The sequence below is a fragment of the Salmo salar genome, unplaced genomic scaffold, assembly GCF_905237065.1.
Source record: "Salmo salar unplaced genomic scaffold, Ssal_v3.1, whole genome shotgun sequence".
NCBI lineage: Eukaryota > Metazoa > Chordata > Actinopteri > Salmoniformes > Salmonidae > Salmo > Salmo salar.
The window spans coordinates 41,839-61,822 of record NW_025548188.1 but is presented as its reverse complement, the minus strand read 5'-3'; the positions used below and the strand labels follow the sequence as shown (position 1 = coordinate 61,822).

Below are 19,984 nucleotides of genomic sequence, written 5' to 3'. Positions count from 1 at the left end.
TAACACAAATACATCAGATTAACTCTTTCCTCAGTTATTAGCAACGATGAAGAGACTGGGATCAATGATGAAGAGACTGATCAATGATGAAGAGACTGGGATCAATGATGAAGACTGTGATCAATGATGAAGAGACTGTCATTACTGATGGAGGGACTGTCATTACTGATGAAGGGACTGTCATTACTGATGAAGGGACTGTCATTACTGATGAAGGGACTGTCATTACTGATGGAGGGACTGTCATTACTGATGAAGGGACTGTCATTACTGATGAAGGGACTGTCATTACTGATGGAGGGACTGTCATTACTGATGAAGGGACTGTCATTACTGATGAAGGGACTGTCATTACTGATGGAGGGACTGTCATTACTGATGGAGGGACTGTCATTACTGATGAAGGGACTGTCATTACTGATGAAGGGACTGTCATTACTGATGAAGGGACTGTCATTACTGATGAAGGGACTGTCATTACTGATGAAGGGACTGCCATTACTGATGAAGGGACTGTCATTACTGATGGAGGGACTGTCATTACTGATGAAGGGACTGTCATTACTGATGAAGGGACTGTCATTACTGATGAAGGGACTGTCATTACTGATGAAGGGACTGTCATTACTGATGAAGGGACTGTCATTACTGATGAAGGGACGGCCACCAGCTAACTAACAGTGAGACCTGAGTCCCTCAGGGAAATATCTGATAGACTAACTTGGCCCCACCCAGCTAGACAGCTAGAGGTTAGGGGTTAGCAGCTAGGGGTTAGGGGTTAGAGGTCAGGGGTTAGGGTTAGAGGTTAGAGGTCAGGGTTTAGGGGTTAGGGGATAGGGGTTAGAGGTTAGGGGTTAGGGTCAGGGTTTAGGGGTCAGGGTTTAGGGGTCAGAGGTTAGAGGTTAGGGGTTAGCAGCTAGGGGTTAGGGGTGAGGGTTTAGGGGTTAGAGTTTAGGGGTTAGGGGTGAGGGTTTAGGGGTTAGAGTTTAGGGGTTAGGGGTTAGGGGTTAGCAGCTAGGGGTTAGGGGTTAGAGGTTAGGGGTTAGAGTTTAGGGGTTAGGGGCTAGGGGTTAGAGGTTAGGGGTTAGGAGCTAGGGGTTAGGGGTCAGGGTTCGTACCTCAGTAGACAGTCTGGGTACCATCTCTTCCTGTCTCTGGATCTCAGAATGGGTTAGGAGCTAGGGGTTAGCAGCTAGGGGTTAGAGTTTAGGGGTCAGGGTTTAGGAGCTAGGGGTTAGGGGTCAGGGTTTAGGGGCCAGGGTTTAGGAGCTAGGGGTTAGGGGTCAGGGTTTAGGAGCTAGGGGTTAGGGTCAGGGTTTAGGAGCTAGGGGTTAGGGGTCAGGGTTTAGGAGCTAGGGGTTAGGAGCTAGGAGCTAGGGTTTAGGGGTCAGGGTTCGTACCTCAGTAGACAGCCTGTGTACCATCTCCTCCTGTCTAAGGATCTCAGAGTGGGCTAGGAGCTAGGGGTTAGGAGCTAGGGGTTAGGGGTCAGGGTTTAGGAGCTAGGGGTTAGGGGTCAGGGTTTAGGAGCTAGGGGTTAGGAGCTAGGGGTTAGGGGTCAGGGTTTAGGAGCTAGGGGTTAGGGGTCAGGGTTTAGGAGCTAGGGGTTAGGGGTCAGCGTTTAGGGGTTAGAGTTTAGGGGTTAGGATGCGTACCTCAGTAGACAGCCTGTGTACCATCTCCTCCTGTCTAAGGATCTCAGAGTGGGCTAGGAGCTAGGGGTTAGGGGTCAGGGTTTAGGAGCTAGGGGTTAGGGGTCAGGGTTCGTACCTCAGTAGACAGCCTGTGTACCATCTCCTCCTGTCTAAGGATCTCAGAGTGGGCTAGAAACTAGGGGTTAGGAGCTAGGAGCTAGGGGTTAGGGGTCAGGGTTTAGGAGCTAGGGGTTAGGGGTCAGGGTTCGTACCTCAGTAGACAGCCTGTGTACCATCTCCTCCTGTCTAAGGATCTCAGAGTGGGCTAGGAGCTAGGGGTTAGGAGCTAGGGGTTAGGGGTCAGGGTTTAGGAGCTAGGGGTTAGGGGTCAGGGTTTAGGAGCTAGGGGTTAGGGGTCAGCGTTTAGGGGTTAGAGTTTAGGGGTTAGGATGCGTACCTCAGTAGACAGCCTGTGTACCATCTCCTCCTGTCTAAGGATCTCAGAGTGGGCTAGGAGCTAGGGGTTAGGGGTCAGGGTTTAGGAGCTAGGGGTTAGGGGTCAGGGTTTAGGAGCTAGGGGTTAGGGGTCAGGGTTCGTACCTCAGTAGACAGCCTGTGTACCATCTCCTCCTGTCTAAGGATCTCAGAGTGGGCTAGAAACTAGGGGTTAGGAGCTAGGAGCTAGGGGTTAGGGGTCAGGGTTTAGGAGCTAGGGGTTAGGGGTCAGGGTTCGTACCTCAGTAGACAGCCTGTGTACCATCTCCTCCTGTCTAAGGATCTCAGAGTGGGCGAGGGTCTGGGTCAGCTGATTCAGCTCTGCGTCTCGTGATTGGGGGACAGACAGCATCATGGGAGGTTCCCAACCGTCACGGAACTGCAGCGTACACGGAGGGAAGTAGTGGTCCTTAGGCCACTCCAACCTGGAGAAGGGGTACGTGGGAGAGAGGGAGGGGGAGAGAGGGAGGGAGAGAGAGGGAGAGGGGGAGAGAGAGAGGGAGGGGGGGAGAGAGGGGAGGGGAGAGAGAGAGAGGGAGAGCGAGAGAGAGAATAAGGAAGAGAGAGAGAAGAGAGAGAGGTAGGAGAGAGAGAGAGAGAAGAGAGAGAGAGAGGAAGAGAGAGCGAGAGAGAAAGAGAGGGAGGTAGGGAGAGAGAGCGAGAGAGAGAGAAAGGAGCGAGAGAGAGGCATTGTTGATTTCAAAAATGCTTTTGGCTCAATTTGGCATTAGGGTCTGCTATACAAATGGATGGAAATTTTAACTGCCGTACACAAACAGGAACAGTGTACAGATGGACAATAAACACATTTCTTCCCACAGGGCCGTGGGGTGAGACAGGGATGCAGCTTGAGCCCCACCCTCTTCAACATATATATCAATGAATTAGCGAGGGCACTAGAACAGTCTGCAGCACCCGGCCCTCACCCTACTAGAATCTGAAGTCAAATGTCTACTGTTTGCTGATGATGTGGTGCTTCTGTCCCCAACCAAGGAGGGCCTACAGCAGCACCTAGATCTGTCCCCAACCAAGGAGGGCCTACAGCAGCACCTAGATCTGTCCCCAACCAAGGAGGGCCTACAGCAGCATCTAGATCTGTCCCCAACCAAGGAGGGCCTACAGCAGCACCTAGATCTGTCCCCAACCAAGGAGGGCCTACAGCAGCACCTAGATCTGTCCCCAAACCAAGGAGGGCCTACAGCAGCACCTAGATCTGTCCCAAACCAAGGAGGACCTACAGCAGCACCTAGATCTGTCCACAACCAAGGAGGGCCTACAGCAGCACCTAGATCTGTCCCCAAACCAAGGAGGGCCTACAGCAGCACCTAGATCTGTCCCCAAACCAAGGAGGACCTACAGCAGCACCTAGATCTGTCCCCAACCAAGGAGGGCCTACAGCAGCACCTAGATCTGTCCCCAAACCAAGGAGGGCCTACAGCAGCACCTAGATCTGTCCCCAACCAAGGAGGGCCTACAGCAGCACCTAGATCTGTCCCCAAACCAAGGAGGGCCTACAGCAGCACCTAGATCTGTCCCCCAACCAAGGAGGGCCTACAGCAGCACCTAGATCTGTCCCCAAACCAAGGAGGGCCTACAGCAGCACCTAGATCTGTCCCCAACCAAGGAGGGCCTACAGCTGCACCTAGATCTGTCCCCAAACCAAGGAGGGCCTACAGCAGCACCTAGATCTGTCCCCAACCAAGGAGGGCCTACAGCAACACCTAGATCTGTCCCCAAACCAAGGAGGACCTACAGCAGCATCTCAGTTAGACTAAAATAATGGTGTTACTCCATCAGTAAGTGAACAGAAGATGCTTTAAATAAAGAGGTTGGATATTACCGTTAAACCCACATTAACCAATCATTCACCCCTATGACCCCATGTTGACCCCCATTGTGACCTCTAACCTCGTACCTGCACTTGGTCCACCCGTCCCCCAGGGCAACCCACAGGTGTCTTTCCTCGGCCGTCCCAGCTGAGTGCAGGAAGTCTATAGCCTCTCTGGTCAACAGAGGAACCACCACGCTCTTAGCCAGCTCTGTCCCTCCAGAGGTCTGGATCACCTGGAGGAGAAGAGGTTAAACCATTACCCTCACCACTAACTACTAGGCTCTTAACCAGCTCTGTCCCTCCAGAGGTCTGGATTACCTGGAGGAGAAGAGGTTAAACCATTACCCTCACCACTAACTACTAGGCTCTTAACCAGCTCTGACCCTCCAGAGGTCTGGATCACCTGGAGTAGAAGAGGTTAAACCATTACCCTCACCACTAACTACTAGGCTCTTAACCAGCTCTGTCCCTCCAGAGGTCTGGATCACCTGGAGGAGAAGAGGTTAAACCATTACCCTCACCACTAACTACTAGGCTCTTAACCAGCTCTGTCCCTCCAGAGGTCTGGATCACCTGGAGGAGAAGAGGTTAAACCATTACCCTCACCACTAACTACTAGGCTCTTAACCAGCTCTGACCCTCCAGAGGTCTGGATCACCTGGAGGAGAAGAGGTTAAACCATTACCCTAACCCTCACCACTAACTACTAGGCTCTTAACCAGCTCTGACCCTCCAGAGGTCTGGATCACCTGGAGGAGAAGAGGTTAAACCATTACCCTCACCACTAACTACTAGGCTCTTAACCAGCTCTGACCCTCCAGAGGTCTGGATCACCTGGAGGAGAAGAGGTTAAACCATTACCCTCACCACTAACTACTAGGCTCTTAACCAGCTCTGACCCTCCAGAGGTCTGGATCACCTGGAGTAGAAGAGGTTAAACCATTACCCTCACCACTAACTACTAGGCTCTTAACCAGCTCTGACCCTCCAGAGGTCTGGATCACCTGGAGGAGAAGAGGTTAAACCATTACCCTAACCCTCACCACTAACTACTAGGCTCTTAACCAGCTCTGACCCTCCAGAGGTCTGGATCACCTGGAGGAGAAGAGGTTAAACCATTACCCTCACCACTAACTACTAGGCTCTTAACCAGCTCTGACCCTCCAGAGGTCTGGATCACCTGGAGTAGAAGAGGTTAAACCATTACCCTAGGCTCACCACTAATCTACTAGGCTACCTTAACCAGCTCCTCGACCCTCCAGAGGTCTGGATCACCTGGAGGAGAAGAGGTTAAACCATTACCCTCACCACTAACTACTAGGCTCTTAACCAGCTCTGACCCTCCAGAGGTCTGGATCACCTGGAGGAGAAGAGGTTAAACCATTACCCTCACCACTAACTACTAGGCTCTTAACCAGCTCTGACCCTCCAGAGGTCTGGATCACCTGGAGGAGAAGAGGTTAAACCATTACCCTCACCACTAACTACTAGGCTCTTAACCAGCTCTGACCCTCCAGAGGTCTGGATCACCTGGAGGAGAAGAGGTTAAACCATTACCCTCACCACTAACTACTAGGCTCTTAACCAGCTCTGACCCTCCAGAGGTCTGGATCACCTGGAGGAGAAGAGGTTAAACCATTACCCTCACCACTAACTACTAGGCTCTTAACCAGCTCTGACCCTCCAGAGGTCTGGATCACCTGGAGGAGAAGAGGTTAAACCATTACCCTCACCACTAACTACTAGGCTCTTAACCAGCTCTGACCCTCCAGAGGTCTGGATCACCTGGAGGAGAAGAGGTTAAACCATTACCCTCACCACTAACTACTAGGCTCTTAACCAGCGCTGACCCTCCAGAGGTCTGGATCACCTGGAGGAGAAGAGGTTAAACCATTACCCTCACCACTAACTACTAGGCTCTTAACCAGCTCTGACCCTCCAGAGGTCTGGATCACCTGGAGGAGAAGAGGTTAAACCATTACCCTCACCACTAACTACTAGGCTCTTAACCAGCTCTGACCCTCCAGAGGTCTGGATCACCTGGAGGAGAAGAGGTTAAACCATTACCTAACCTCACCACTAACTACTAGGCTCTTAACCAGCTCTGACCCTCCAGAGGTCTGGATCACCTGGAGGAGAAGAGGTTAAACCATTACCCTCACCACTAACTACTAGGCTCTTAACCAGCTCTGTCCCTCCAGAGGTCTGGATCACCTGGAGGAGAAGAGGTTAAACCATTACCCTCACCACTAACTACTAGGCTCTTAACCAGCTCTGTCCCTCCAGAGGTCTGGATCACCTGGAGGAGAAGAGGTTAAACCATTACCCTCACCACTAACTACTAGGCTCTTAGCCAGCTCTGACCCTCCAGAGGTCTGGATCACCTGGAGTAGAAGAGGTTAAACCATTCTGACTGGTGTGAACAGGAACAGAACATGGAATAACAGAGTAGAGCAGTCTGTCTCTCACCATTCTGAGTGGTGTGAACAGGAAGTGGACCAGGTCGTCAGCGCTTGGATTCTGGATGTGGGACTTCAACTTCCCCTGGAGGAGAGAGAAAAGGAAAGCCTCAAACAAATGTCAAATTAAATAAATAATATATAAATAAATATCATTTATCTTTGGTGTCTTACCAGCAGGTTGAAGGAATGTTTGAACTTCTGGAAACAGTCAACAAACTCCTCCTGAGTAGGAGGCTTGGCTCGCAGCGTTAGCACTCCCTCTGGTGGACAGAGAGAGACATGACAGGTAACACACAGTAATACAGTGGGTGGCTTGGCTCGCAGCGTTAGCACTCCCTCTGGTGGACAGAGAGAGACATGACAGGTAACACACAGTAATACAGTGGGTGGCTTGGCTCGCAGCGTTAGCACTCCCTCTGGTGGACAGAGAGAGACATGACAGGTAACACACAGTATTACAGTGGGAGGCTTGGCTCGCAGCGTTAGCACTCCCTCTGGTGGACAGAGAGAGACATGACAGGTAACACACAGTAATACAGTGGGTGGCTTGGCTCGCAGCGTTAGCACTCCCTCTGGTGGACAGAGAGAGACATGACAGGTTACACACAGTAATACAGTAGGTGGCTTGGCTCGCAGGCGTTAGCACTCCCTCTGGTGGACAGAGAGAGACATGACAGGTAACACACAGTAATACAGTGTGAGGCTTGGCTCGCAGCGTTAGCACTCCCTCTGGTGGACAGAGAGAGACATGACAGGTTACACACAGTAATACAGTAGGAGGCTTGGCTCGCAGCGTTAGCACTCCCTCTGGTGGACAGAGAGAGACATGACAGGTTACACACAGTAATACAGTGGGAGGCTTGGCTCGCAGCGTTAGCACTCCCTCTGGTGGACAGAGAGAGACATGACAGGTTACACACAGTATTACAGTAGGAGGCTTGGCTCGCAGCGTTAGCACTCCCTCTGGTGGACAGAGAGAGACATGACAGGTTACACACAGTAATACAGTGGGAGGCTTGGCTCGCAGCGTTAGCACTCCCTCTGGTGGACAGAGAGAGACATGACAGGTTACACACAGTATTACAGTAGGAGGCTTGGCTCGCAGCGTTAGCACTCCCTCTGGTGGACAGAGAGAGACATGACAGGTTACACACAGTAATACAGTGGGAGGCTTGGCTCGCAGCGTTAGCACTCCCTCTGGTGGACAGAGAGAGACATGACAGGTTACACACAGTATTACAGTGGGAGGCTTGGCTCGCAGCGTTAGCACTCCCTCTGGTGGACAGAGAGAGACATGACAGGTTACACACAGTATTACAGTAGGAGGCTTGGCTCGCAGCGTTAGCACTCCCTCTGGTGGACAGAGAGAGACATGACAGGTTACACACAGTATTACAGTAGGAGGCTTGGCTCGCAGCGTTAGCACTCCCTCTGGTGGACAGAGAGAGACATGACAGGTTACACACAGTAATACAGTGGGAGGCTTGGCTCGCAGCGTTAGCACTCCCTCTGGTGGACAGAGAGAGACATGACAGGTTACACACAGTATTACAGTAGGAGGCTTGGCTCGCAGCGTTAGCACTCCCTCTGGTGGACAGAGAGAGACATGACAGGTTACACACAGTAATACAGTGGGAGGCTTGGCTCGCAGCGTTAGCACTCCCTCTGGTGGACAGAGAGAGACATGACAGGTTACACACAGTATTACAGTGGGAGGCTTGGCTCGCAGCGTTAGCACTCCCTCTGGTGGACAGAGAGAGACATGACAGGTAACACACAGTAATACAGTAGGAGGCTTGGCTCGCAGCGTTAGCACTCCCTCTGGTGGACAGAGAGAGACATGACAGGTTACACACAGTAATACAGTAGGAGGCTTGGCTCGCAGCGTTAGCACTCCCTCTGGTGGACAGAGAGAGACATGACAGGTTACACACAGTAATACAGTGGGAGGCTTGGCTCGCAGCGTTAGCACTCCCTCTGGTGGACAGAGAGAGACATGACAGGTTACACACAGTATTACAGTAGGAGGCTTGGCTCGCAGCGTTAGCACTCCCTCTGGTGGACAGAGAGAGACATGACAGGTTACACACAGTATTACAGTAGGAGGCTTGGCTCGCAGCGTTAGCACTCCCTCTGGTGGACAGAGAGAGACATGACAGGTTACACACAGTAATACAGTAGGAGGCTTGACTCGCAGCGTTAGCACTCCCTCTGGTGGACAGAGAGAGACATGACAGGTTACACATAGTAATACAGTGGGACAGCCACTAGTCTGGTACATACAGTATTACAGTAGGATAGTCACTAGTCTGGTACACACAGTATTACAGTAGGAGGCTTGACTCGCAGCGTTAGCACTCCCTCTGGTGGACAGAGAGAGACATGACAGGTTACACATAGTAATACAGTGGGACAGCCACTAGTCTGGTACATACAGTATTACAGTAGGATAGTCACTAGTCTGGTACACACAGTATTACAGTAGGAGGCTTGGCTCGCAGCGTTAGCACTCCCTCTGGTGGACAGAGAGAGACATGACAGGTAACACACAGTATTACAGTGGGAGGCTTGGCTCGCAGCGTTAGCACTCCCTCTGGTGGACAGAGAGAGACATGACAGGTAACACACAGTAATACAGTGGGTGGCTTGGCTCGCAGCGTTAGCACTCCCTCTGGTGGACAGAGAGAGACATGACAGGTAACACACAGTAATACAGTGGGTGGCTTGGCTCGCAGCGTTAGCACTCCCTCTGGTGGACAGAGAGAGACATGACAGGTTACACACAGTATTACAGTAGGAGGCTTGGCTCGCAGCGTTAGCACTCCCTCTGGTGGACAGAGAGAGACATGACAGGTAACACACAGTAATACAGTGGGTGGCTTGGCTCGCAGCGTTAGCACTCCCTCTGGTGGACAGAGAGAGACATGACAGGTTACACACAGTAATACAGTGGGAGGCTTGGCTCGCAGCGTTAGCACTCCCTCTGGTGGACAGAGAGAGACATGACAGGTTACACACAGTAATACAGTAGGAGGCTTGGCTCGCAGCGTTAGCACTCCCTCTGGTGGACAGAGAGAGACATGACAGGTTACACACAGTATTACAGTAGGAGGCTTGGCTCGCAGCGTTAGCACTCCCTCTGGTGGACAGAGAGAGACATGACAGGTTACACATAGTAATACAGTAGGAGGCTTGGCTCGCAGCGTTAGCACTCCCTCTGGTGGACAGAGAGAGACATGACAGGTTACACATAGTAATACAGTAGGACAGCCACTAGTCTGGTACATACAGTAATACAGTAGGACAGCCACTAGTCTGGTACATACAGTATTACAGTAGGATAAGTCACTAGTCTGGTACATACAGTATTACAGTAGGATAGTCACTAGTCTGGCAACATCGACTGTTTTCCTAATTGCTTCCTGTTTTGATGTAAATGTTGTCTACAGTGGAAGGAACAATCTACTTAAGGAAACAGTAACGAGGTCATGGAGAACTACAAACTAGATCTAAAGAACTACACCACCCAACAGTAACGAGGTCATGGAGAACTACAAACTAGATCTAAAGAACTACACCACCCAACAGTAACGAGGTCATGGACAGTAGAATGAAGATCAGGACCAGGACAGGAGAACTACAAACTAGATCTAAAGAACTACACCACCCAACAGTAACGAGGTCATGGAGAACTACAAACTAGATCTAAAGAACTACACCACGCAACAGTAACGAGGTCATGGACAGTAGAATGAAGATCAGGACCAGGACAGGAGAACTACAAACTAGATCTAAAGAACTACACCACCCAACAGTAATATGACTCACTTTAAACTCCCAGTCGAGGTCATGGACAGTAGAATGAAGATCAGGACCAGGCACAGGAGAACTACAAACTAGATCTAAAGAACTACACCACCCAACAGTAACGAGGTCATGGACAGTAGAATGAAGATCAGGACCAGGACAGGAGAACTACAAACTAGATCTAAAGAACTACACCACCCAACAGTAACGAGGTCATGGAGAACTACAAACTAGATCTAAAGAACTACACCACCCAACAGTAACGAGGTCATGGACAGTAGAATGAAGATCAGGACCAGGACAGGAGAACTACAAACTAGATCTAAAGAACTACACCACCCAACAGTAACGAGGTCATGGACAGTAGAATGAAGATCAGGACCAGGGACAAGAGAACTACAAACTAGATCTAAAGAACTACACCACCCAACAGTAACGAGGTCATGGACAGTAGAATGAAGATCAGGACCAGGACAGGAGAACTACAAACTAGATCTAAAGAACTACACCACCCAACAGTAACGAGGTCATGGAGAACTACAAACTAGATCTAAAGAACTACACCACCCAACAGTAACGAGGTCATGGACAGTAGAATGAAGATCAGGACCAGGACAGGAGAACTACAAACTAGATCTAAAGAACTACACCACCCAACAGTAACGAGGTCATGGACAGTAGAATGAAGATCAGGACCAGGACAAGAGAACTACAAACTAGATCTAAAGAACTACATAACCCACCTCCGGGTCCCTTCTTCCTGTTCTTTTTAGATTTCTTCCTCTTGGAGAGCTCGTTGAAGGCTTCAGCTGCTTTCTGCAGTTTGGTCACGAAGAACTCAATGTGGTCCAGGATGTGGTTCAGGATTTGCTGCGAGAGAAGAAGAAAGTACTGTTTTAAAAGACACACAACCACAGACAGACGGACTTTGTTACTCGCTGAATGAAGTCATGTAATGTAAATGTGGGTGTGATTTTACTCGTCGCTGTCAGGCTCAACATTAGCTGTCGTTGTTGCTGGAGATGCTGCTACGGTCAGTTAGCGTAAAAACACCAGGACTTTCCTTTACTTCAGCAGTTCTCCAAGCTTGGCGAAAATATATATATTTTTTTAAATAGCGTTGGAGAGGAAGGTAGTGCCTCATACCGTTTCACGTTTTGCATTTACTTTGGAAGGACTTTTATTCTGTAATGATTAACTGCTTTACAGACTACTGATCCAAGGCCCCTAATAGTGGTGAATCCTTGTTGTTACTACAGACTACTGATCCAAGGCTCCTAATAGTGGTGAATCCTTGTTGTTACTACAGACTACTGATCCAAGGCTCCTAATAGTGGTGAATCCTTGTTGTTACTACAGACCAGACTACTGATCCAAGGCTCCTAATAGTGGTGAATCCTTGTTGTTACTACAGACTACTGATCCAAGGCTCCTAATAGTGGTGGATCCTTGTTGTTACTACAGACTACTGATCCAAGGCCCCTAATAGTGGTGAATCCTTGTTGTTACTACAGACTACTGATCCAAGGCCCCTAATAGTGGTGAATCCTTGTTGTTACTACAGACAGCTACTGATCCAAGGCTCCTAATAGTGGTGAATCCTTGTTGTTACTACAGACAGCTACTGATCCAAGGCTCCTAATAGTGGTGAATCCTTGTTGTTACTACAGACTACTGATCCAAGGCCCCTAATAGTGGTGAATCCTTGTTGTTACTACAGACTACTGATCCAAGGCTCCTAATAGTGGTGAATCCTTGTTGTTACTACAGACTACTGATCCAAGGCCCCTAATAGTGGTGAATCCTTGTTGTTACTACAGACTACTGATCCAAGGCTCCTAATAGTGGTGAATCCTTGTTGTTACTACAGACTACTGATCCAAGGCCCCTAATAGTGGTGAATCCTTGTTGTTACTACAGACTACTGATCCAAGGCTCCTAATAGTGGTGAATCCTTGTTGTTACTACAGACTACTGATCCAAGGCTCCTAATAGTGGTGAATCCTTGTTGTTACTACAGACACTACTGATCCAAGGCTCCTAATAGTGGTGAATCCTTGTTGTTACTACAGACACTACTGATCCAAGGCCCCTAATAGTGGTGAATCCTTGTTGTTACTACAGAACGACTACTGATCCAAGGCCCCTAATAGTGGTGAATCCTTGTTGTTACTACAGACTACTGATCCAAGGCTCCTAATAGTGGTGAATCCTTGTTGTTACTACAGACTACTGATCCAAGGCTCCTAATAGTGGTGAATCCTTGTTGTTACTACAGACTACTGATCCAAGGCCCCTAATAGTGGTGAATCCTTGTTGTTACTACAGACTACTGATCCAAGGCCCCTAATAGTGGTGAATCCTTGTTGTTACTACAGAACAGACTACTGATCCAAGGCTCCTAATAGTGGTGAATCCTTGTTGTTACTACAGACTACTGATCCAAGGCCCCTAATAGTGGTGGATCCTTGTTGTTACTACAGACTACTGATCCAAGGCCCCTAATAGTGGTGAATCCTTGTTGTTACTACAGACAGACTACTGATCCAAGGCTCCTAATAGTGGTGAATCCTTGTTGTTACTACAGACTACTGATCCAAGGCTCCTAATAGTGGTGAATCCTTGTTGTTACTACAGACTACTGATCCAAGGCTCCTAATAGTGGTGAATCCTTGCTGTTACTACAGAACAGACTACTGATCCAAGGCCCCTAATAGTGGTGAATCCTTGTTGTTACTACAGACTACTGATCCAAGGCTCCTAATAGTGGTGAATCCTTGTTGTTACTACAGACTACTGATCCAAGGCTCCTAATAGTGGTGAATCCTTGTTGTTACTACAGACTACTGATCCAAGGCTCCTAATAGTGGTGGATCCTTGTTGTTACTACAGACTACTGATCCAAGGCCCCTAATAGTGGTGAATCCTTGTTGTTACTACAGACTACTGATCCAAGGCTCCTAATAGTGGTGAATCCTTGTTGTTACTACAGACTACTGATCCAAGGCCCCTAATAGTGGTGAATCCTTTTTTACACAGACTACTGATCCAAGGCCCCTAATAGTGGTGAATCCTTGTTGTTACTACAGACTACTGATCCAAGGCTCCTAATAGTGGTGAATCCTTGTTGTTACTACAGCCCTGTTCTATTGGTTAGTATTAGAAGCACCTATATATGTCTGAAACTGTCATCCACTCTAGAGTTTCCACTCATCTGAACATGGCATCTCATCTTCACCTGAAGACCTGACTCCAGATCAGCCCTGACTCCAGATCAGCCCTGACTCCAGATCAGCCCTGACTCCAGATCAGCCCTGACTCCAGATCAGCCCTGACTCCAGATCAGCCCTGACTCCAGATCAGCCCTGACTCCAGATCAGCCCTGACTCCAGATCAGCCCTGACTCCAGATCAGCCCTGACTCCAGATCAGCCTCTAAAGGATAGTTTCTTTCCTCCAACGATACTGGATCGATTAAACACACTGACTCTACGGCGGCGTCATTTCTGGACGCACGCCGACTCTACGGCCGCCGACTCTACGGCCGCCGACTCTACGGCCGCCGACTCTACGGCCGCCGACTCTACGGCCGCCGACTCTACGGCTGACGGACACAGAGAGAGAGAGAGAGAGGTAGACAGACAGACTGACAGACAGACGGTACCAGTATGTGGTTTCTGGACGGACGGACGGACGGTGGGAAACACTCACCACGTCTCGATCCACTCTGGTAGCCAACATGTCCAGAGGTTCATTCTGGTCCAGATATTGATGCTGTTTATCATCTGATAGAAACAGGTGGAGAAGGAGGACGGGAGGAGAGAGAAGGGAATTAGAATAATGACACAATCTTCCCCAAATGAGCTTATTCTCAAATCAAACCAAATGTTATTTGTCACATGCGCTGAATACAACAGGTATGTAAGACTTTACCGTGAAATGCTTACTTACAGGCTCTTAACCAACAATGCAGAATTGTTTTAAAGTAAATAAGAAAATATTTGCTACAAGAGCATTAGTGAGGTCGGGCGATTAGGCCTGACATGCAGTCGGCGTTCCAATTCATCCCAAAAGTGTTCGATGGGGTTGAGGTCAGGGCTCTGTGCAGGCCAGTCAAGTTCTTCCAAACCCAGATTTGTCCGTCGGACTGCCATATGGTGTTTCATCACTCCAGAGAACGCGGTTCAACTGCTCCGGAGTCCAATGGCGGTGAGCTGTACACCACTCCAGTCGACGCTTGGCATTGCGCATGGTGATCTTAGGCTTGTGTGCGGCTGCTCGGGCCGTGGAAACCCATTTCATGAAGCTCCTGACGAACAGTTATTGTGCTGACGTTGCTTCCAGAGGTAGTTTGGAACTCGGTAGTGAGCGTTGCAACCGAGGACAGATGATTTTTACGTGTGTTTTAGTTCTGTATCAGGTATACAGTAGTACTGTGGGCTGTTTGAGTGTAGCTGTTGTTGTTGTAGTAGTAGTAGTAGTAGTAGTAGTAGCAGTAGCAGTAGCAGTAGTAGTAGTAGTAGTAGTAGTAGTAGCAGTAGCAGCAGCAGCAGTAGTAGCAGTAGCAGCAGCAGCAGCAGCAGCAGCAGCAGCAGCAGCAGCAGCAGCAGCAGCAGCAGCACAGCAGCAGCAGCAGCAGCAGCACAGCACAGCAGCAGCACAGCAGCACGCAGCAGAGCAGCAGCAGCACAGCAGCAGCAGCAGCAGCAGCAGCAGCAGCAGCACAGCAGCAGCAGCAGCAGCAGCAGCAGCAGCACAGCAGCAGCAGCAGCAGCAGCAGCAGTCAGCAGCAGCAGCAGCAGCAGCAGCAGCAGCAGCAGCAGCAGCAGCAGCAGCAGCAGCAGCAGCAGCAGCAGCAGCAGCAGCAGCAGCAGCAGCAGCAGCAGCAGCACACAGCGAGCAGCACAGCAGCAGCAGCAGCAGCAGCAGCAGCAGCAGCAGCACAGCAGCAGCAGCAGCAGCAGCAGCAGCAGCAGCAGCAGCAGCAGCAGCAGCAGCAGCAGCAGCAGCAGCACAGCACAGCAGCAGCAGCACAGCAGCAGCAGCAGCAGCAGCAGCAGCAGCAGCAGCAGCAGCAGCAGCAGCAGCAGCAGCAGCACGCAGCAGCAGCAGCAGCAGCAGCAGCAGCAGCAGCAGCAGCAGCAGCAGCAGCAGCAGCAGCAGCAGCAGCAGCAGCAGCAGCAGTAGCAGCAGCAGCAGCAGCAGCAGCAGCGCAGCAGCAGCAGCAGCAGCAGCACAGCAGCAGCAGCAGCACAGCAGCAGCAGCAGCAGCAGCAGCAGCAGCAGCAGCAGCAGCAGCAGCAGTCACAGCAGCAGCAGCAGCAGCAGCAGCAGCAGCAGCAGCAGCACAGAGCACAGCAGCAGCAGCAGCAGCAGCAGCAGCAGCAGCAGCAGCAGCAGCAGCAGCAGCAGCAGCAGCAGCAGCAGCAGCAGCAGCAGCAGCAGCAGCAGCAGCAGCAGCAGCACAGCAGCAGCAGCAGCAGCAGCAGTGCTGCTAGCAGCAGCAGCAGCAGCAGCAGCAGCAGCAGCAGCAGCAGCAGCAGCAGCAGCAGCTAGCAGCAGCAGCAGCAGCAGCAGCAGCAGCAGCAGCAGCAGCAGCAGCAGCAGCAGCACAGCAGCAGCAGCAGCAGCAGCAGCAGCAGCAGCAGCAGCAGCAGCAGCAGCAGCAGCAGCAGCAGCACAGCAGCAGCAGCAGCAGCAGCAGCAGCAGCAGCAGCAGCAGCAGCAGCAGCAGCAGCAGCACAGCAGCAGCAGCAGCAGCGCAGCAGCAGCAGCACACAGCAGCAGCACAGCAGCAGCAGCAGCAGCACAGCAGCAGCAGCAGCAGCAGCAGCAGCACAGCAGCAGCAGCAGCACACACAGCAGCAGCAGCAGCAGCAGCAGCAGCAGCAGCAGCAGTAGTAGCAGCAGCAGTAGTAGCAGCAGCAGTAGTAGTAGCAGTAGTATAGTAGTAGTAGTAGTAGTAGTAGTAGTAGTAGTAGTAGTAGTAGTAGTAGTAGTAGTAGTTGTTGTTGTTGTTGTTGTTGTTGTCTCTTGAAAAGGAAAAGCTCGTATTCCTGCTTAAATTCCCGAAATATACTTTTCTTCTTAACCTTGTAAAGATTTTTGTTAAAATAGTGATTTATTTGGTCTTTTTATTTCATTTAAATTTCTAAATCAGATGTAACTTTAGTTGAGTATGAGATTATCTCTCCCCTAATGTACCCCCTTAAAGGCCTCCCCTAATGATAACGGGGGTTGGATTATCTCTCCCCTAATGTACCCCCTTAAAGGCCTCCCCTAATGATAACGGGGGTTGGATTATCTCTCCCCTAATGTACCCCCTTAAAGGCCTCCAAATGATATCGGGGGTTGGACTATCTCTCCCCTAATGTACCCCCTTAAAGGCCTCCCAAATGATATCGGGGGTTGGCTTGTCTCTGCCTTCTAGGTCCACATTTGAACATCTCTTTCTCTCACTACATCACCTGGTTGAACCCATAGAACAGCTCTTTCTCTCACTACATCACCTGGTTGAACCCATAGAACAGCTCTTTCTCTCACTACATCACCTGGTTGAAACCATAGAACAGCTCTTTCTCTCACTACATCACCTGGTTGAACCCATAGAACAGCTCTTTCTCTCACTACATCACCTGGTTGAACCCCATAGAACAGCTCTTTCTCTCAACTATCACCTGGTTGAACCCCATAGAACAGCTCTTTCTCTAAACTATCACCTGGTTGAACCCCATAGAACAGCTCTTTCTCTCAACTATCACCTGGTTGAACCCATAGAACAGCTCTTTCTCTCACTACATCACCTGGTTGAACCCATAGAACAGCTTTTTCTCTCAACTATCACCTGGTTGAACCCAATAGAACAGCTCTTTCTCTCAACTATCACCTGGTTGAACCCATAGAACAGCTCTTTCTCTCAACTATCACTTGGTTGAACCCAATAGAACAGCTCTTTCTCTCAACTATCACCTGGTTGAACAGCTCTTTCTCTCAACTATCACCTGGTTGAACCCACAGAACAGCTCTTTATCTAACTACATCACCTGGTTGAACCCATAGAACAGCCCTTTTTCCTCAACTATCACCTGGTTGAACCCATAGAACAGCTCTTTCTCTCACCACATCACCTGGTTGAACCCATAGACCAGCTCTTTCTCTCAACTAATCACCTGGTTGAACCCATAGAACAGCGCTTTCTCTCACTACATCACCTGGTTGAACCCATAGAACAGCTCTTTCTCTCAACTATCACCTGGTTGAACACATAGAACAGCTCTTTCTCTCACTACATCACCTGGTTGAACCCCATAGAACAGCTCTTTCTCTCAACTAATCACCTGGTTGAACCCATAGAACAGCGCTTTCTCTCACTACATCACCTGGTTGAACCCATAGAACAGCTCTTTCTCTCAACTATCACCTGGTTGAACACATAGAACAGCTCTTTCTCTCACTACATCACCTGGTTGAACCCCATAGAACAGCTCTTTCTCTCAACTATCACCTGGTTGAACCCATAGAACAGCTCTATCTCTCACTACATCACCTGGTTGAACCCATAGAACAGCTCTTTCTCTCAACTATCACCTGGTTGAACCCCATAGAACAGCTCTTTCTCTCACTACATCACCTGGTTGAACCCATAGAACAGCTCTTTCTCTCAACTATCACCTGGTTGAACCCATAGAACAGCTCTTTCTCTCACTACATCACCTGGTTGAACCCATAGAACAGTTGTTGAAGTCCATTCATATCATTGACTACAGAGTGACGAACTGCGTATTAGAAGGCAGAACCTTTCAGACTCATTTAAGTCCCTGTAACTTGTGTTTTCTTACAGTCCTGCTGCTCCGCAGCCCAGGCTGACCAGGCTGCCACACGACTCCTCACGTCCACCTGGGTGAGGGTGGCGGGTGGCTCTGGGGCGGGCGCCGCTGGGGGCGGGGGGATGACCCCATCACTCTTCAGAATCATCCTATAGGAGTACGGGAGGAGGAGACGAGAGGAAGACGGACAATCAGATACAGACCCAGACCCAGATACAAACAGAACCCCATACAGCACTGATACAGACCCAGACCCAGATACAAACAGAACCCCATACAGCACTGATACAGACCCAGACCCAGATACAAACAGAACCCCATACAGCACTGATACAGACCCAGACCCAGATACAAACAGAACCCCATACAGCACTGATACAGAACCCATTCTAACAGAGCTCTATAAAGTAACAGAACCCATTATAACAGAGCTCTATAAAGTAACAGAACCCATTATAACAGAACCCATTCTAACAGAGCTCTATAAAGTAACAGAACCCATTCTAACAGAGCTCTATAACGTAACAGAACCCATTATAGTCAGAGACGACAGGTAGATACAGGTGTTCTACCGTAGTGTTTCTGGTCTCTACTACGGTACAGAGTCCAGTCAGAGACGACAGGTAGATACAGGTGTTCTACCGTAGTGTTTCTGGTCTCTACTACGGTACAGAGTCCAGTCAGAGACGACAGGTAGATACAGGTGTTCTACCGTAGTGTTTCTGGTCTCTACTACGGTACAGAGTCCAGTCAGAGACGACAGGTAGATACAGGTGTTCTACCGTAGTGTTTCTGGTCTCTACTACGGTACAGAGTCCAGTCAGAGACGACAGGTAGATACAGGTGTTCTACCGTAGTGTTTCTGGGTCTCTACTACGGTACAGAGTCCAGTCAGAGACGACAGGTAGATACAGGTGTTCTACCGTAGTGTTTCTGGTCTCTACTACGGTACAGAGTCCAGTCAGAGACGACAGGTAGATACAGGTGTTCTACCGTAGTGTTTCTGGGTCTCTACTACGGTACAGAGTCCAGTCAGAGACGACAGGTAGATACAGGTGTTCTACCGTAGTGTTTCTGGTCTCTACTACGGTACAGAGTCCAGTCAGAGACGACAGGTAGATACAGGTGTTCTACCGTAGTGTTTCTGGTCTCTACTACGGTACAGAGTCCAGTCAGAGACGACAGGTAGATACAGGTGTTCTACCGTAGTGTTTCTGGTCTCTACTACGGTACAGAGTCCAGTCAGAGACGACAGGTAGATACAGGTGTTCTACCGTAGTGTTTCTGGGTCTCTACTACGGTACAGAGTCCAGTCAGAGACGACAGGTAGATACAGGTGTTCTACCGTAGTGTTTCTGGTCTCTACTACGGTACAGAGTCCAGTCAGAGACGACAGGTAGATACAGGTGTTCTACCGTAGTGTTTCTGGTCTCTACTACGGTACAGAGTCCAGTCAGAGACGACAGGTAGATACAGGTGTTCTACCGTAGCGTTTCTGGGTCTCTACTACGATACAGAGTCCAGTCAGAGACGACAGGTAGATACAGGTGTTCTACCGTAGCGTTTCTGGGTCTCTACTACGGTACAGAGTCCAGTCAGAGACGACAGGTAGATACAGGTGTTCTACCGTAGCGTTTCTGGTCTCTACTACGGTACAGAGTCCAGTCAGAGACGACAGGTAGATACAGGTGTTCTACCGTAGCGTTTCTGGTCTCTACTACGGTACAGAGTCCAGTCAGAGACGACAGGTAGATACAGGTGTTCTACCGTAGCGTTTCTGGTCTCTACTACGGTACAGAGTCCAGTCAGAGACGACAGGTAGATACAGGTGTTCTACCGTAGTGTTTCTGGTCTCTACTACGGTACAGAGTCCAGTCAGAGACGACAGGTAGATACAGGTGTTCTACCGTAGTGTTTCTGGTCTCTACTA

At 49.8% G+C, this 19,984-nt stretch overlaps 1 protein-coding gene across 10 annotated transcripts in view; it reads right to left on the bottom strand.

Moving 5' to 3' along the window:
• Positions 1 to 19,984, bottom strand: part of eps8a (EGFR pathway substrate 8a, signaling adaptor) — an 83,742-nt gene that overhangs the window by 28,770 nt on the left and 34,988 nt on the right. For all 10 annotated transcript variants that reach the window (XM_045712030.1, XM_045712033.1, XM_045712027.1 and 7 more), the window contains 7 exons: positions 18,067 to 18,203; positions 13,940 to 14,013; positions 10,973 to 11,099; positions 6,594 to 6,682; positions 6,430 to 6,504; positions 4,045 to 4,193; positions 2,371 to 2,554 (listed from right to left, as the gene is read on the bottom strand). In XM_045712030.1, coding sequence (XP_045567986.1) covers positions 2,371 to 2,554; positions 4,045 to 4,193; positions 6,430 to 6,504; positions 6,594 to 6,682; positions 10,973 to 11,099; positions 13,940 to 14,013; positions 18,067 to 18,203 — 835 coding nt within the window. The remainder of the gene's footprint in view (positions 1 to 2,370; positions 2,555 to 4,044; positions 4,194 to 6,429; positions 6,505 to 6,593; positions 6,683 to 10,972; positions 11,100 to 13,939; positions 14,014 to 18,066; positions 18,204 to 19,984) is intronic.